Source organism: Pseudorasbora parva, chromosome 14 (genome assembly GCF_024679245.1).
Source record: "Pseudorasbora parva isolate DD20220531a chromosome 14, ASM2467924v1, whole genome shotgun sequence".
In the NCBI taxonomy this organism is placed as follows: Eukaryota; Metazoa; Chordata; class Actinopteri; order Cypriniformes; family Gobionidae; genus Pseudorasbora; species Pseudorasbora parva.
Genome location: NC_090185.1, coordinates 18,174,168 through 18,190,478, shown reverse-complemented (window position 1 = coordinate 18,190,478; position 16,311 = coordinate 18,174,168). Strand labels below are relative to the sequence as shown.

At 37.3% G+C, this 16,311-nt stretch overlaps 1 protein-coding gene across 1 annotated transcript in view; it reads left to right on the top strand.

Moving 5' to 3' along the window:
* The window catches only part of cntnap5b (contactin associated protein family member 5b), an 86,754-nt gene that overhangs the window by 30,170 nt on the left and 40,273 nt on the right, over positions 1 to 16,311 (top strand). Inside the window, exons 5-8 of the mRNA XM_067415734.1 lie at positions 3,144 to 3,347; positions 6,500 to 6,684; positions 7,752 to 7,895; positions 14,314 to 14,578. Coding sequence (XP_067271835.1) covers positions 3,144 to 3,347; positions 6,500 to 6,684; positions 7,752 to 7,895; positions 14,314 to 14,578 — 798 coding nt within the window. The remainder of the gene's footprint in view (positions 1 to 3,143; positions 3,348 to 6,499; positions 6,685 to 7,751; positions 7,896 to 14,313; positions 14,579 to 16,311) is intronic.

Below are 16,311 nucleotides of genomic sequence, written 5' to 3'. Positions count from 1 at the left end.
AAAAGACAGATAAGTCCCTATTCCTCAGCTGGGATCGTGCAGAGCCTCTGAAGCCCTGAAACTGCATTGATTTGAGCCTTTAACCTAGCCTGGATGTCAGCCGAACTTAGCCCCGCCCACACATTTTTTAGGTCGGCAGTTTGGTCTGGCCTTGCTCCATAGAGGAGTAATTATCCCCGAACAGAAACTGTTCGGACCAATGAAATCATCAGGGCGGGCTTTAGACGATGACGGACAGATGATAAACAGTAACGTAATCATGCACGTCATCAAAAGTGCTTGGATTATATTTGTTCAAATCCTAAACGGAGAGCTTGTTTGTATATGCGTTCACCTTCACAATTTCTCTCAGAAATGATGATCATGTTGGGTAAGTACTCTGTGTATCATTAAATTATTTTATTTTTTTACAACACCGGCAAAGATCGTGTATTCCAGGCTGATTTCAGCGCGCGTGCAGACAGGGTTGCCAAGTTTTTACAATAAAACCCGCCAACTACTAGCCCTAAACAATAGCTTCTCGGGGGGTTTTCCGGGGGAAAAATGGCGTTTGGGGGGTAAAATGTGTGTTATTTTGGCAAGGTTGCCTGCTAAAATTCGCACTCATTGGTCTATATATCACATAATAGTCGCTTCAACCCGCGGACATAGAAAACAACCGGCGGAAAAAAAACGCGGACTTGGCAACACAGTGCAGTTGAGCTCTGTTGACATTTGACAATGCGTCGCTTCGTTGCTCGGATTGGTTGTAGGTCTATCCAATTGATGTCTTTCCTGGTTCAGTTGAAACACGCCTCATAATCACAGCCCAATGGAGCAGTTTCAGACTCATATTCTGACTAGAATTGAGTATGACCACGTCAGGCTACCTTTAACCCGTTGGTTGCCATTGAAATACATTATATAGAGGAAAGTCCTGGAATGTTTACCTCAAAAAACATAATTTATTTTCGACTGAATAAAAAAAAGATCGGATGAGATGTTGGTGAGTAAATTATCAGGAAATTTTCATTTTGAAGTGAACTAATCTCCTACTATTATAATATTGCATTTAACATTTTGAAGTCATTTTTTTATTGTTCTGTCATCTGCTGTTGTCATTTTTATTAATTACTCATTTTTTATTATAAAAGATAAACAGGTTTAATTTACATTTATTTAAGTTTTTGTTCAGTTTAAGATTATTTATTTCTTCAACTTCAAAAATCAACTCCAAAAACTTAATTTCAAAAATCTAATTTTTGTTTAGTTTCTCTTTCCACCTAATATTTATATTTTATTTCTGCATTTTATTTTATCTACAATCCTAAATAATACATTATTCAACCGCCTTGCTGTGTTTAGCGTGCCGTCTGGCTTCAGATGCAGTCGAGAGTTTGAACTTCATTGTTTTTGTTCTTTCCCCTCAGGAAGGATTATACAATATGCATTTTTTTTCCTGCTAAACCTGGCAGAACTTCTTTCTATCCTCTCGGTTCTCAAGGTCATTGTTTATGTAACGCCTATGCTTATTTGATTATTGCTGTGCATCTAAGATTAAAAGACTTTGAGATACATTTCTTTATCGTTCCATCTTGACATGCATTGTGCCTCCATCAAGACGGCAAAAAGACGAAAACCGAACACTTTCTGGTCTGATCTCCTCACTTTATCTAACTCAGCCTCATTGCGCTTGCTGATGTTCCTGGGCCTGTGTTAGTTCTATATTCAGCAGACGGCTCCGAGCTCTTTGCATGGCTTTGCTTGTCATGGCTAGTTAGCTTCAGTCTCTCGCACTCCAGCATCCGGCGAGGAGAGTTGGAGAAAGAAAGCAAAAATTTAATGTCTGACCTCTGAGCCCGGGTCAAAATTCACATTTCTGCCATTTCCCGCCCAGGGTAGAATCTGTTCTGAAGGGTTGTTTTGAGACAGGCTTCATTTTTCTTTAAATTCTGGCCAACGTTTTTAAGAAATACATTTAAAAAAAAAAAAATTAATGAGTGACACATTGCAAATTATTTATATACAAAATAAAACAAAATAAAAAACACTTAAAGCTCAAGCTCATCCAAGCTCAATTATGATGTTTATTGTTTTGCATTTTGTTTTTAGTTTTAGTTTTTTTTTTATTGATTTTATTTTATTTTATTTGACTTGCTTGCTTTTTTTGTTTTTGTTTTGCTTTTGCTTTTTATGCTTTCCTTGTGCTTTGCTTTTGCTTGGCTTTGTCTTTTGTTTTTGCTTTGATTTTTGTTTTTGATTTTTGTTTTTGCTTTTGTGTTTGTTTTGCTTAGATTTTTTGACTTTTGTTTTTGCTTTTTGTTTTTGCTTTGACTTTTGTTTTTGTTTTTGCTTTGACTTTTGTTTTTGCTTTTTGTTTTTGTTTTTGCTTTGACTTTTGTGTTTGTTTTGCTTTGATTTTTGTTTTTAATTTTTTTGCTTTTGCTTTGACTTTTTGATTTGACTTGTTTTTGCTTTGTTTTTGTTTTTGTTTTTTGATTTGATTTGCTTTGCTTTGCTTTGCTTTGCTTTGCTTTGCTTTGCTTTGCTTTACTTTTGCTTTGCTTTTGCTTTTGCTTTTGCTTTTGCTTTTGCTTTTGCTTTTGCATTTGTTTTGCTTTGCTTTGCTTTCCTTTGCTTTGCTTTGCTTTGCTTTGCTTTTCCTTTGCTTTGCTTTGCTTTGCTTTGCTTTGCTTTTCCTTTGCTTTGCTTTGCTTTTCCTTTGCTTTGCTTTTGCTTTTCCTTTGCTCTGCTTTGACTTTTGCTTTTGCTTTTGCTTTGACTTTTGTTTTTGCTTTTTGCTTTGACTTTTGTTTTTGCTTAGCTTTTTTACTTAGTTTTTTGCTTTGCTTTGTTTTTTCCTTTGGTTTGCTTTGCTTTTTGCTTTACTTTTGCTTTGCTTTTTGTTTTTGTTTTTGCTTTGCATTTTGTTTTTACATAGCCTTTTTACTTTTTTTTTACTTTTTAGTTTTGCCTTGCTTTTGTGTTTGTTTTGCTTAGATTTTATTTATTTATTTTAGTTTTTATTTGCTTTGTTTTTGCTTTTGCATTTGCTTTGTTTTGTATAAGGTCTAAGTATAAGGTACATTTGCCACATTTATCTTTCTTGGTACTTATGACCAGACTCAAATTGCAGATTAATTTTTACCCTTTCCATTTCTTAGAGTCGGATGTTGCAGACTTCAATGGCAGGAGCTCTTTGCTGTACCGGTTTAATCAGAAGTCCACCAGCACGGTGAAAGACGTCATCTCGCTCCGATTTAAGAGCCAACGTGCAGACGGGGTCCTTGTGCATGGAGAGGGACAAAGGGGCGATTACATAACGCTAGAGCTGCATAAGGGCCGACTGGCCCTGCATATCAATCTGGGTGAGTGATAGGTCTCTAGCCTTTTAAACTCAAAACTCAAGTATAGGAGCTCTGAAACATATTCCTTGAAACATGTGGATGCAAATGTTTGATTTGAGATTGATTTGTGTTCTGAATTGTAACACGTGTTGCATTCTCAGTGCTGCCACAGGAGGCGATACAGCAGGAATTTGTATACAATTTTAATTTTAATATTAATTTTACAAATGTACTTACTTGGGAGTTTAAAACCCTCAGTTATTGTCATGCACCATATCAATGGTAATCATTCTTTACGTTTTATCATTTCTGAAAGTTAGTATGCAAATAATGCAAAACAACATTTAAGTGTAAAACTTAACCTTAAAGGTAATAGATGTGGAGTAAAAGACACAAAATTCTTTGCAAGAGATTCACATGCGTTTAGGTTATTCCACATCAATGGGTTTTGTAGAGTTCTCTATCTTTGCGGCAAGAGGAAGTGTTCACAGGCACAATCGTGGCATCTTATCGTAATCATGTGAGAGGCAGTTGTGAAACAAAGATTTGATTAAGAGGGCAAATCTGCGGCGTAATCACATATAAGTGTATGAAGCTGTCACAAAGAGTGGTCTAGTGTAGAGTCCCAGAGCTTTCTGAGCCTCATGTTCAATTAGCACCAGCATTCAGATGAAATGAGCTGTATGTTATGCTGAGAGCGGCGGCGAGCTCTGATTGCTAAGTATACCAAGCCGAGATTGTTGATGCCGTTTATCAAGACAATGTTTTAGTGTTACATTTGCATTCACCCTCCACCTAAAAGCTCTCAAAACTAATTTCAGATGCTGTATTTTGTCACCTTCACAGGTGAATCTCACTCAAATGTGTCTGCTTCATGTCATGTTTCGCTCAAAAATCAGAAGAGATTATATTTTGCATACAGAAAATTAATCACATATTTAGGACTGTTAAGAACTTTTGCTTTGTGAGACTATATCTATCTATCTATCTATCTATCTATCTATCTATCTATCTATCTATCTATCTATCTATCTATCTATCTATCTATCTATCTATCTATCTATCTATCTATCTATCTATCTATCTATCTATCTATCTATCTATCTATCTATCTATCTATCTATCTATCTATCTATCTATCTATCTATCTTTAGAGATTACCAAATTTTCATGCCTTTTATTCCATCACTGTCACCTTGGAAGGAAGATTTGCTTAACTATCATGCAATTAATATCACAAACGCAAAAAATAAAAATAATGATGCTAAAAATAGGCTCCATTTTCTTTATGCAAAATATAATTTCTTCCATCTCTCTTTTGATTTTGCGGTGAAATATAAGCCAAACATGTTCCTGACAGGCTTCTCTCACTTTGTCAGGATACTCTGTTCTTTTCTGCTCTTTTATCATCAGTACAGCAGGTTTCTTTCCAGGAAGTTCAGAAGGATCAAACAGAGGAGACGGCACACGGCACACCTTTCCCTAGCTATTTATGGCTCGATTTGAGAATATGTGCTGAAAAAGAGATTGTTTGATAATTTTCTTTATTAGGTTTGCGCATTATAAAGAAGCTGTAAAATTAGCAACTGATGAAATGTTTGCGTTTTGGCCATTCGTTTACATCGCAACATTATTTTGGGGGCGTGAAAACCCATACTTCTGAAATCGGGTTTCAAAGTGCGAGTTTTTGAAAACGATGCAGTTTTCGTCTATGTGTAATCTAAGAAAACACTAATTTGTGAAAACGGGACATTATGGGCATGCGTATTATGTGTTCAGTCTATAGGTGCATAGTGTTCCTGTACAAAGCTAAATCGCCATCTTCTGGCCTGGCAACAGAAGGCAGTGCTTTTAATCGTTTTCACGAGTCCGTTTGACAATATTGTCGCCTTTAAATATTAAATGAAAAACACAAAGAAAACTTGCCTGACTGAAATAAAATAATTTAATTAAGTACTGGATGGACTAAAAATAAAGCTAAATGGAAAAATTAAAAAAATAATAAATGAAGAGCATTTTTACATAAAGCGCCATCTACTGTCCTGGCATGAATCATGCAGCGTTTTTTGTCATTTTCTCAGATACGTTTGACAACATTGTCCTCCGTACACAAAACTTTTACAAAAGGTGATTTGATGTAATGTTTGGTACATTGTTGTCGTATAAACATACCTTAAAACTAAAACTATTACTTTTTCATTAGCTGAAAAAAAGCTGAAATCAAATTTAAATATTCGATGAAAAACATGAAAAAACCTTTCCCTGACTGAAAATAAGCTGAAGTATTAAAATAAAAGTTAAAACTAAAATAAAAGTAAATTAAAGCTAAATAGAAATATAAAAAATATATTAAAAAGCATATAAAAATAATGCTAAAATAACTGACCAGGCGGAGTGCGTTTCCTGTATAGCAATGCAACTGATTAAACATTCGCCGTATCCGGTCGGCAAAACTCCGAACACATCTTCCCTTTTTAAGAATGAATTCAGTGCCGTTCTTTTCTCAGAGAAAAGCTTAACTCCAAGTCTTCCAGAGTCGCGGTCAAAGCTGATTTGAAAGACCACCGTCTGCCAGTTTCTGTTTACTAGAAGAACGCAAACGGAACTCGGCCGTCGTCTTTATGGCCGCCCACCGACTCTATACACGATGTGATTGGCCCGGCAAGAGTTAGGTGTTTACAGCTCCAAAGTGTATTGAGAGTTGCTAGACAACACTCGCGGCAGATTAGATTTGCTGCCGCTAGGGTGCGTCTAGATTTCTAGGCTAACAATTACCCAATATGCTTACAAAATCTTTTAATAATATTTGAATAAAGGTTGTCAATTCTCAAAAATGTTCATTGAATTAACAAAAAAATAATAATTTTAATGAACTCAAAATGTTAAGGCAACAAGGTAACTTGTTTTTAAAATAATTTTACAGTGTGTACACTGCAAAAAAATATTGTTGGTTTAACTTTAAAAAAGTTAACTTAAACTAGTTGCCTTAATTTTTTGTTCATTGAAATGAAAAATGTTCGTTAATATGACAAAGGAGATTGATTTAATTAATGAATAGAAATTAAAAAATCTAAGTTGATTTGACAAAAGATAAAAGATGTAAAGTGTGTTGCTAGTAAACTTCTCACTAAAAGACATGATTTATTTTTCCTCTCTCTGTCTTCTCTATCCAGACGACGCTAAGACGCACCCCAGCAGCGGCCATGTCTCTGTGTTTATGGGTAGTCTTCTAGACGACCAGCACTGGCACTCCGTTCTGATCGAGCGATTCAACAAACAGATCAATTTCACCATTGACAGGCTAACCAAACACGTGAGGACGGGTGGGCTGGATGACTCGCTGGAAGTCGATTATGAGGTGAGAATGCTTTCGATTACTTGTTTTATTACATTTCTGTAAAGTATGCTTAGTAGACCCAAAAGTAACTTTTATCAAAGACCCTCATCATGGCTGCTTTTAGTTTTGAGGTCACCTTACTTTTAGCAGATATTTGCGTCTTTTATATTTACACTCTCTTCTAGGAAAATAGACAAAGTATAGATATATAGATGGAAAATGGACAAAAAATATTTATGAGTTGTCCTGAACTACAGATTTATGTCAAATGGAATGGAACCTAGAATCAATTTATAATAAATGAAATGTTTAATTTATTAGTTTTAAATACATTTATTAATGCACAGATCTAGAATTAATGTATTCATGTAGTATTAATAATTAATCATGTTAAAATTTAACCATTGCAGTCAATCCCCCCCCCCCCAATTATGCAATTTGCTATGCGAGTAAAGTATAATAAAACAATAATAGTGTTTATTTTTTTGCAGTTTACATAGTTTATTGCACTTTGAAGCGCATGAAATATGCTATACAAGCAAAGAAAAAAATATGTAATACTTTTATTTGGTAACTATTTTGTAATTGTATTTAGTGTTTTGTTTTGTTCTTTTTTTGTTTTGTTTTGTTTTGGTTTTGGTAACTATTTTTTTATTTTATTTGACTTTATTTTGTAACACTTTACTTGTATTTGTAAAAGTGTTTTATTTGTAACACTTTACACTTTATTGTATAACACTTTTTTTTTTTTTTTATTATTTTATTTTTATTTGGTAACCATTTATTATTGTTGTTTTATTTATTATTTTTTTTGTAACACTTTATTTTTATTTTTTATTTGCCTCAGAACAGTACATAAAATGCTCCACAATTTTGCTTGACTACCTGTAATCTGTAAAAAAAAAAGTTTAAAAATTTAAAGATTGAGGTTTAAAAATTCTTAACATGATTAACATAATCATGTAATTTTGATTGGGGGAAGAGCAAGAACACCTCAAGCGGCAAACCACTTGACTAATGATTGGACGCATTTCTCGCTGTGTTGTAAAACCTCTCCATTGCTGTTGTTTTTCATTCATTTCACAAAGCTCAGTTTTGGAGGCATCCCTCTTCCTGGAAAACCAGGCACGTTCCTGCGGAAAAACTTCCATGGATGTTTGGAGAACCTCTACTACAATGGGGTCAACATCATCGACCTCGCCAAGCGACGCAAACCTCAGATCTACAGTGTGGTGAGGATGTTTATCTTGTACATATATTATTGACAATCCTATGCATTTGTTATTTCTGTTGTCAGGAACATGAAAAGCTATAAAACAGGAAAAATCACCACAGGTCTTGATGAATTAGCACTCCCAACCCATCCTATACATAACGAATGGTTCTTGACCCGAGTATTTAGTGATTTCTCCCTAATAGCACCAGCGTGGAGATGTGCCAGAACTTTCTGCAGCCAAGTTTGTGGATCGTGATGAATTTTCATAGTTGGGGCACAAACAGTGTTTATAGCGAGATTGATTTATATTTTCATTCCCATTAGTTTTCACCTGCATTTTTGCAGAAATGCATCTCAATGCTGGCGTAGTTCTCTGTGGATCTGGGCAGCAGGGAGCAAAATGGAGCCGTTCTGATTTTTTTTGAGCCGTCGCCAGTATACTATGGCACCGCAAGGGAGCTTTTTAAGAGAATGAATTGTGGTTTTGTCCACATTATTCCCTCAGCGCTGAGAGCCGTGTCATTAAAATATCTTTTACAAGGTGGGCAATCAGTCTCTAAGAGCGACTCAGGCCTTGGATTATGCCTCATAAATGATCCGCTGACGAAATACCTCATAAAATCGTACCTCCCGAAAGGTCTGGGGACTAAATTACAGTCATTTTGAATTGAAGGAGGGGTTTTAATGAGATGGATGGCTTTGTGTAATGACACATTTCTACTTCTTCATCTGGCTACACTGCAACCGTGATGTTCGAATGTCTGTGTTATTTAATTATGTTCTGGTTGTATTGAGATATTTGCTATAAATATACAATATATAATTGCTAGTTAAGACAGAGACAGCAGACAGATATGGAAAATATGGAATTAGATGATAGAGATAAGAATATAGATTCATTTACATAGACAAGGTACTAGGCATAGATATAGATAAATATACATCAGTATAGAACTAGGCATATATAACTATAGATATGGAACTAGATAGATATAGATAAATATACATAGAAATGGAACTAGATAGATATAGATAAATATGCATAGAAATTGAACTAAATAGATATAGATAAATATACATAGAAATTAAACTAAATAGATATAGATAAATATACATAGATATGGAACTAGATAGATATAGATAAATATACATAGAAATGGAACTAAATAGATATAGATAAATATACATAGAAATGGAACTAGATAGAGTTCTAAAGTTCTATCGATAGATCCAGATAGATATAAATAGATAAATATGCATATAAATATATATATGGGACTAGATATAGATAGAAATGGAACTAGTTATGTTATGTGTATAGACAAACAGACAAACAGCCTACATGCGACAGACAGACAGACATGCAATAGAAAGACAGACAGACAGACATGCAATAGACAACAGACAGATGACAGACAGACAGACAGACAGACAGACAGATGGGCGACATGCGACAGAAAGACAACGGACACACCGAGAGACAGGCAACAGACAGGCTGCACGAGATAGAAAGAAAGACAGACAGACATGCAACAGACTGGCAGACAGGCGACTTGCGACAAACAGGCGTCAGATGACAGACAGCCAACAGAAAGACCAAAAGACAGGCAACAGGCAGATAGACAGACAACAGACAGACAGGTGACCAACAGGTGACAGACAGACAGGCGACATGTGATAGGTAGAAAAACAGGCAGACAGGTGACAGACAGACAGACAGACATGCGAAAGACAACAGACAGACAGGTGACATGAGAGACAGACAGATAGACATACAGACAGGCACAGAGACAAGCAACAGACAGGTGACAGACAGATGACAGACAGAAAGACACAAGCACACACACACACACACACACACACACTTTTTAAGTAGCTGTTTGAATATGACTATTTAGACTCAAATATATTATTTGTTTTTTGGAGGGTTTTTTTATGATGCAGCACCGGAATATAAATCCAGTCCTGTTTTATTGTTTCATATTTTCCCAGTTCACAGGCTCAAGGAATCACAGTCCTCTAAATCAAGGAACTTTTGCAAGACCCTATTCTTCTGTTCTGGTATTGTTAGCGTCCGTTTCCCCACTGTGATTATGTGTAATGGCTTGTCGTCCGCTGTCATATCATGTCACATCAGTGCAGTGGACTACACCAGAGCACAGCTAATCACTCCAGCCATTAATCTGGCCCACATGCTGGATATTGCATCCTTTAATGGACCGGGAGGGAGTTCAGCAAGACTCTGGTACTAATGACGGAGAGGACCGAGTCCCACTTAGTCTGTACCACCCTCTGAGAATTTCACAGCGGACACCTCCGCTCTCTCTCTCTGGCTCTCTCTCAATTATGCAGTAAGTTTTCAGTGAGGCAAATATACAGGCTCCTAAGGGGCCTTTGGAGCCCAATTAGGGCCAGGCAATGAGGCATGGTGTCTCTTGAGCGACTAGCACGATCATAGTGGGATTTTAGAGCATATGTGGAATGCTCTGTCTGGGATTACTAGGGTCAAAAAGTGTGTAATATATATATATATATTATATATGTGTGTGCGTGTTATATTTAAATGTATCTTAATCATTTTGATTTGACCAGGGAGTTTTGACCCAAAAAAAGCCAATACGGAAGTAACTTAAACTGCAATTCCTTGACTGGCCACTAGGGACAGGCTCCAGAAGTGAGCAGAATGTTAAAATGCCCAACTTTACAGCAGAAAAAAAAAAATGTTTACAGCCTGGTACAAACTGTGACTTTGGTCTATACGGCTAATTTTGCCCTTCCTGACAACTGTGAGGGAGGTGATTTTTTTTGCTATCCAGGTTTGACACGCAATGACGTACTGCCAAGATGGCAGCGGCCAGCTCATCTCTACTTTACTCTTTAAATCGGCTCTTCAGAATCCTATGGGTGATATCACAGACACTACATATTTTTTTTACAGTCTATGGTGTCCATCCATACATCGAATTCTGACTGGAAACATCAGACCCTCCGGGTATCTTTGGAATACAGTTTTCTACATACTATGATTTGGGACATACTAATTCTATTTTCAAATACTACTAACAGTGTTGGGCAAGCTACTTGGAAAATGTAGTGAGCTAAGCTACCAGTTACTCTACATTAAATTAAGCTTCACTACACTAAAGCTACCCCCCTGGGAAATGTAGCAAGCTAAGCTACAGCAACTTGACAACAGGAGTTTACTACATCTAAGCTACTTTTATTTATTTAATATTATATTGAACCAACTTCATTCATATCAATGCTATCTCAGTGATCAATAAAAGTCAAGCATATAGACATGCATACTTTTTCAGTTATTCAAAAACTGTCCGAAATCAATCCATATGATATTAACAAAACCAGGTGTTGAGAGTGTGTGTGTCTACGTTCATCTGTATGAAATGCATATGCACCTGTGTGTTTACATTTATGCTCAATTTAGACGTGAGCACTTTTGCAGGACAAACTGTAAGTTAATTTCAATAATTTCAACTCAACTTCAAACTCAAAAAAAAAAAAACAGTCAGAAAGTACAGTAGCAAAATAATTAAAAAGACCTGATCCAAACAGTACCAACATGGCAAAAAAACAAACAAACATGTAGCCTAAGTGTGTGTGTGTGTGTGTGTGTGTGTGTGTGTGTGTGTGTGTGTGTGTGTGTGTGTGTGTGTGTGTGTGTGTGTGTGTGTGTGTGTGTGTGTGTGTGTGTGTGTGTGTGTGTGTGATATATCTCCCACACAAACAAGTTTAATTTATTCATTCATATCAAGAGGTGACCAGGCTTGACCTCGATACTTTTAACAAGAGGTGTTTATTCAAGAGACACAATAGATTTTAAAATCTTTGCAGTTTCTCTTTTGTCACCACGCGGACGATGCACGTGCAACAGCGAATTGAGCGCTCGGGGGAAAAAAACGTCAACTAGATCTAGCCTATCCCGTCTTTACGCGCTTACTGCCAAATGGGCCTTTCACACCGAACGCGGAACGCGCTGCGCTTGCCGCGGGGTTCAGCGCAGCCCTTCAGATGCGCTTCACTGTCCAGCGCAAAGTAGGCGGAGTTTTCAAAACTTTTCAAAACTTCCAATTATTTATGCACTGCAAAAGATCATGACTAGATCCAGAACAATACTGAATACAATTTCTCAAAATAATCTCATTGTTAACTTAAGTAAAGCTAAAAAATGGTTTCAAAATCAATTATATCTTGATAATTTTTTTTTACAATTTTAAAAACCTTATTCGCCTACCTACAAGCTACCTTAAAACACACCTGGCATGCCAACTTGAATTGAGATGTGTCTCCATGACACAGCTTTTCTCCCGATGTCCCTATATGACCGCAAACTTGTAATATACAGTTTCGGAAATTCCGACACGCACAGTACAAGATGTTCATCCATTTTGAACGTGCTCGTTTCGATGTACCGTTTCTATTGGCCGCGCGAGTAATCGTCACAGAGCGCAGCGGCAAAAGTTAAAATATTTTGAACTTTGACCGTGGCATGCGCGCAAGCTCATCAAGGGTGCGCTCCGCTGCGCGTGCGCTTTGGTCGGCGCAGCAACAAACCGTCCTTGCGCGGCGCAAGCCTTTGAAATGAATGGATTTCTTAGCGCAGCGGCGCCGTTGCCGCGTTCGGTGTGAAAGGCCCAAAAGGCCCATAGGCTCGCTCGCGCGCATCTGTGCGCGTCTGCGCGAGGCAGAAAGGAACGTAGAAAGTGAAGTATACTTATGAGTTGTGTTTCCAATTTGAACTTGATCTTCAGAAATGCTTGGGAAAATGTAACGTTAGCTTGTGTGGATGCTACCGCACTACTTGATCAACAAAAGAGCTTCGCTACTGAAAAGCTATTTGATTGAGAAAACAACGACGCTACCACCACGCTACTGAAAAACGTAGTTAAGCTGCCCAACACTGACTACTAATATATTAGGGATGTCACAATACTCAATATAATATTGAACCGTTCGGTACTGACGGTTCAATACGCGCTTGTAAATTGCGTTTTTTTTTCTTCTTCCGGTTTAGCATTTAATTAATTATTTCTATTTCTCTTAGTTTGAAATATTCCTCTCAGTTTATTTGGCCTCTTTTTGAGTGTGACTGTGAGTGTACGCACTGAAATGAGCAAATATCCAGTCATATGCACTAAAGTTAGGGAGTGTTTAGCCGCGTTTTAAACATAGACAAGCCTTGCCGGTTAAACTTTTCATTTGCGTTTTACATGCTGTCAAACACACGTGATTACTGGTATTAGTAGTCTAACTGCGCTAATACTGTCAAATACACAAAAAGTTAACATATACAAACACATTTGGTTATAAAGTGATAGTAAAACCGCGCGTTTGTATTTGAGATGCGAGGAAGTCTTAGCAGCGCAGTGATCGTGAACACTGGTCCTTAAAGGGACAGCTCACCTCTAAAATTATGTAAATAAAACATCTAAAAAAATGTTAAAAATCACTCACTGCTCTTGAATAGAGTATGTACAATAGCTTTCAGTCAATGTATATTGCATATTGAAGACTATGTAGTTTTAATTTCAGCCTACATTTTTCCATTCAATTTGTGTGTGTGTCTGTGTGTGTGTGTGTGTGTGTGTGTGTGTGTGTGTGTGTGTGTGTGTGTGTGTGTGTGTGTGTGTGTGTGTGTGTGTGTGTGTGTGTGTGTGTGTGTGTGTGTGTGTGTGTGTGTGTGTGTGTGTGTGTGTGTGTGTGTGCGTGCGTGCGTGTGTGTGTGTATGTATATATATATATATATATATATAAAAAAAATATATATATATATATAGTATTTATTTTACCTTTTCTTTTACTTTTTTTCCTGCTGGGTTTAATCTAATGTATTTCCTTCTAGATGGAGCCAAGGGTATCACCAAAGGCTTGAGGTGTTTCTGTGGTGTTTGGGGTTTTATTGGATTGTGTTTTGTTAGCCCTTTGTCACCTTGTTACTTAAAGAATCCAAACACGTTCTTTTTCCTCGAACGGTTCCCCGTGTGACAGCCCGACAGTCTGGAGCCAGCCCTGTTGTGGTTTGCTGTCTGAGACCACACAGGAAGACGGATCAATGCATAGTCCACTATATAGTCCAGTGCCATTGGACTGTTGGTCTAAAAACAGACCCCTATTCTGTTTCCGTGGAGATCTGCAGTCTTCGAACTCCTGACATTTGACTTGCTGTTTATTCCCCTGTCGCTCCGTCTGCCTGCCTTCGGGCAAAACCTGTCAAAGAAGGAAAGGAACATATTTCTGCATGGGTTCGTGTTTAGATTTGAGGGGAATTGTTTGTTTTTGTGTAAACACTGAAATATTTACTACACTTGTCCATAGAGGAATTGTTCACCCAAAAATACTCTTGCACAACCATATGCTGATTTTTTTTCTCAGATTAAAAAAAAACTAACCATCCATCCCATGTCCTGTCGTTTCAGGGGAACGTGACTTTTACCTGCTCAGATCCTCAACTGGTCTCCGCCACCTTCCTGAGTTCCAGCAGCAGTTTTTTGTCACTTCCGTTGGACGCTGCAGCGGAAACGCTGTCGCTGGCCTTTCAGTTCCGAACGTGGAACCGGGAAGGGATGTTACTGTCCGCATGGCTGACGCGAGAGTCAGAGAGACTGCTTTTGCTTCTCGTTCATGGACAGCTTAGACTCACGCACCACAGATCAGCACTTCAAAGCTCTGACATAGTCATCGGTGAGATGTCTATTTGTGTAAATGTGTCTCTTTCTGGAGCTCAACTTGTGGGATTTGAACCTATAACCTTCCGGTTGCCATCTATATGCACTGGTTCAGAAAACACTAAATAATGTTGTAGTTAAAATCACAAAAAATGTTATACTATTATTATTAACTATTTATTATTATTAATTTATATAATTTATTTATTCAGTCATCATTAAATACTTTATTCAACATCTTCCAAAAGGTGTAGTTTCCGGTTTCCTAAGCATGCATCCCGCAGCCTAAACTAAATAAGAATTTATTTCAGTGGTCCACTTTAGACATCCGGCCAACTATAAGTACCTTTGCAACTACAGGTTAACATATTCTACTAACCCGAAATCTAACTTGACAGTCTACTAATACTCTAATGAGAGTTAGTTGACATGTAGTCGTCAAGTTACTTTTTGCAACTACACTAAAGTGGACTATCGAAATAAAGTGTAACCTAAAAAATGTTCCCATATATATAAAAAGAAAGTTTCAGCTAATCAGAACATTTCAGGAGCCATATTCACAAAATGTCTTTAGGCTTAAAATAGCTCCTAACTTGGTGATTTAGGAGAAACTCTTTAAAATAGCAGGCATGTTCTAATTTAATAAATTACACCACACAAATTTGGGAGCATGAAACTGTCCTAAATGCCTTGGTATGTTGAAACATTAAGAGTTTCTTTGACTGAAATTAAGGGACCAACCCCTGAAAAACAACCCACACCATAACCCCCCCTTCACCAAACTATACATTTGACACAATGCAGTCAGGCAAGTACCGTTCTCCTGGCAGCTGCCAAAACCAGACTCAGCCATTGCATTGCCAGACAGAGAAGTGTGATTCGTCCCTCCAGAGAACATGTCTCCACTACCCAGAGTCCAGTTGTGGCGTGCTTTACACCACTGCATCCAACGCTTTGCATTGCACCTGGTGATGTAAGGCTTGGATGCAGCTGCTCGGCCATAGAAACCCATTCCATGAAGTTCTCTACACACTGATCTTGAGCTAATCTGAGGGCCACACAAAGTTTGAAGATCTACAGTTACTGATTCTGCAGAAAGTTGCCGACTTCTGCACACTGTTTGCCTCAGCATGTGCTGACCCCGCTCTGTGATTTTTAAGTGTTCTACCACTTCGTGGCTGAGTTGATGTTGTTCCCAGTTGCTTGTTGACCAATTGATTTTTTTCAACAAAAGCAAATACCATTGGTTAATAACCTCATAGGTCAAAGTAAGCTTCTGTAAGGTATGTCAGTAATCGTTTTCCTATGGAGAAAATGAAGGGAGATTTTACTTTCAGAACTTACCTGTTGCTCTCTTTTTTGGAGTGGGATTGTGGACCAGTGAGAATTAACTAGGCGGGGCTAACTATATAAACAGAACACTACATAAAGGTAAACGCAACACTCTTTGGCAGGTCTGTGTGTATGAGAAAAATAAACTTAATTAAAAATTGGATTATAATTAACAATAAAATAGAATATTGTTATAATATTGTTATTATAAGTAATTATTTTATTATTGTTGAAATTTTCTACCTCTCAATGGTTGTTTTATCAATGCAAATCTCTTTAAAAACAAATGCGCATTTAGTCTAATTATAATTAGCTTATATTAAGAACAACAGACGTGAAAGGGGGAGTCCCTACAAGGGATTAATATACAAGGTTGCGTGCTTGTCTTCGCATGTGCGTCTCCTAAATACAACAACA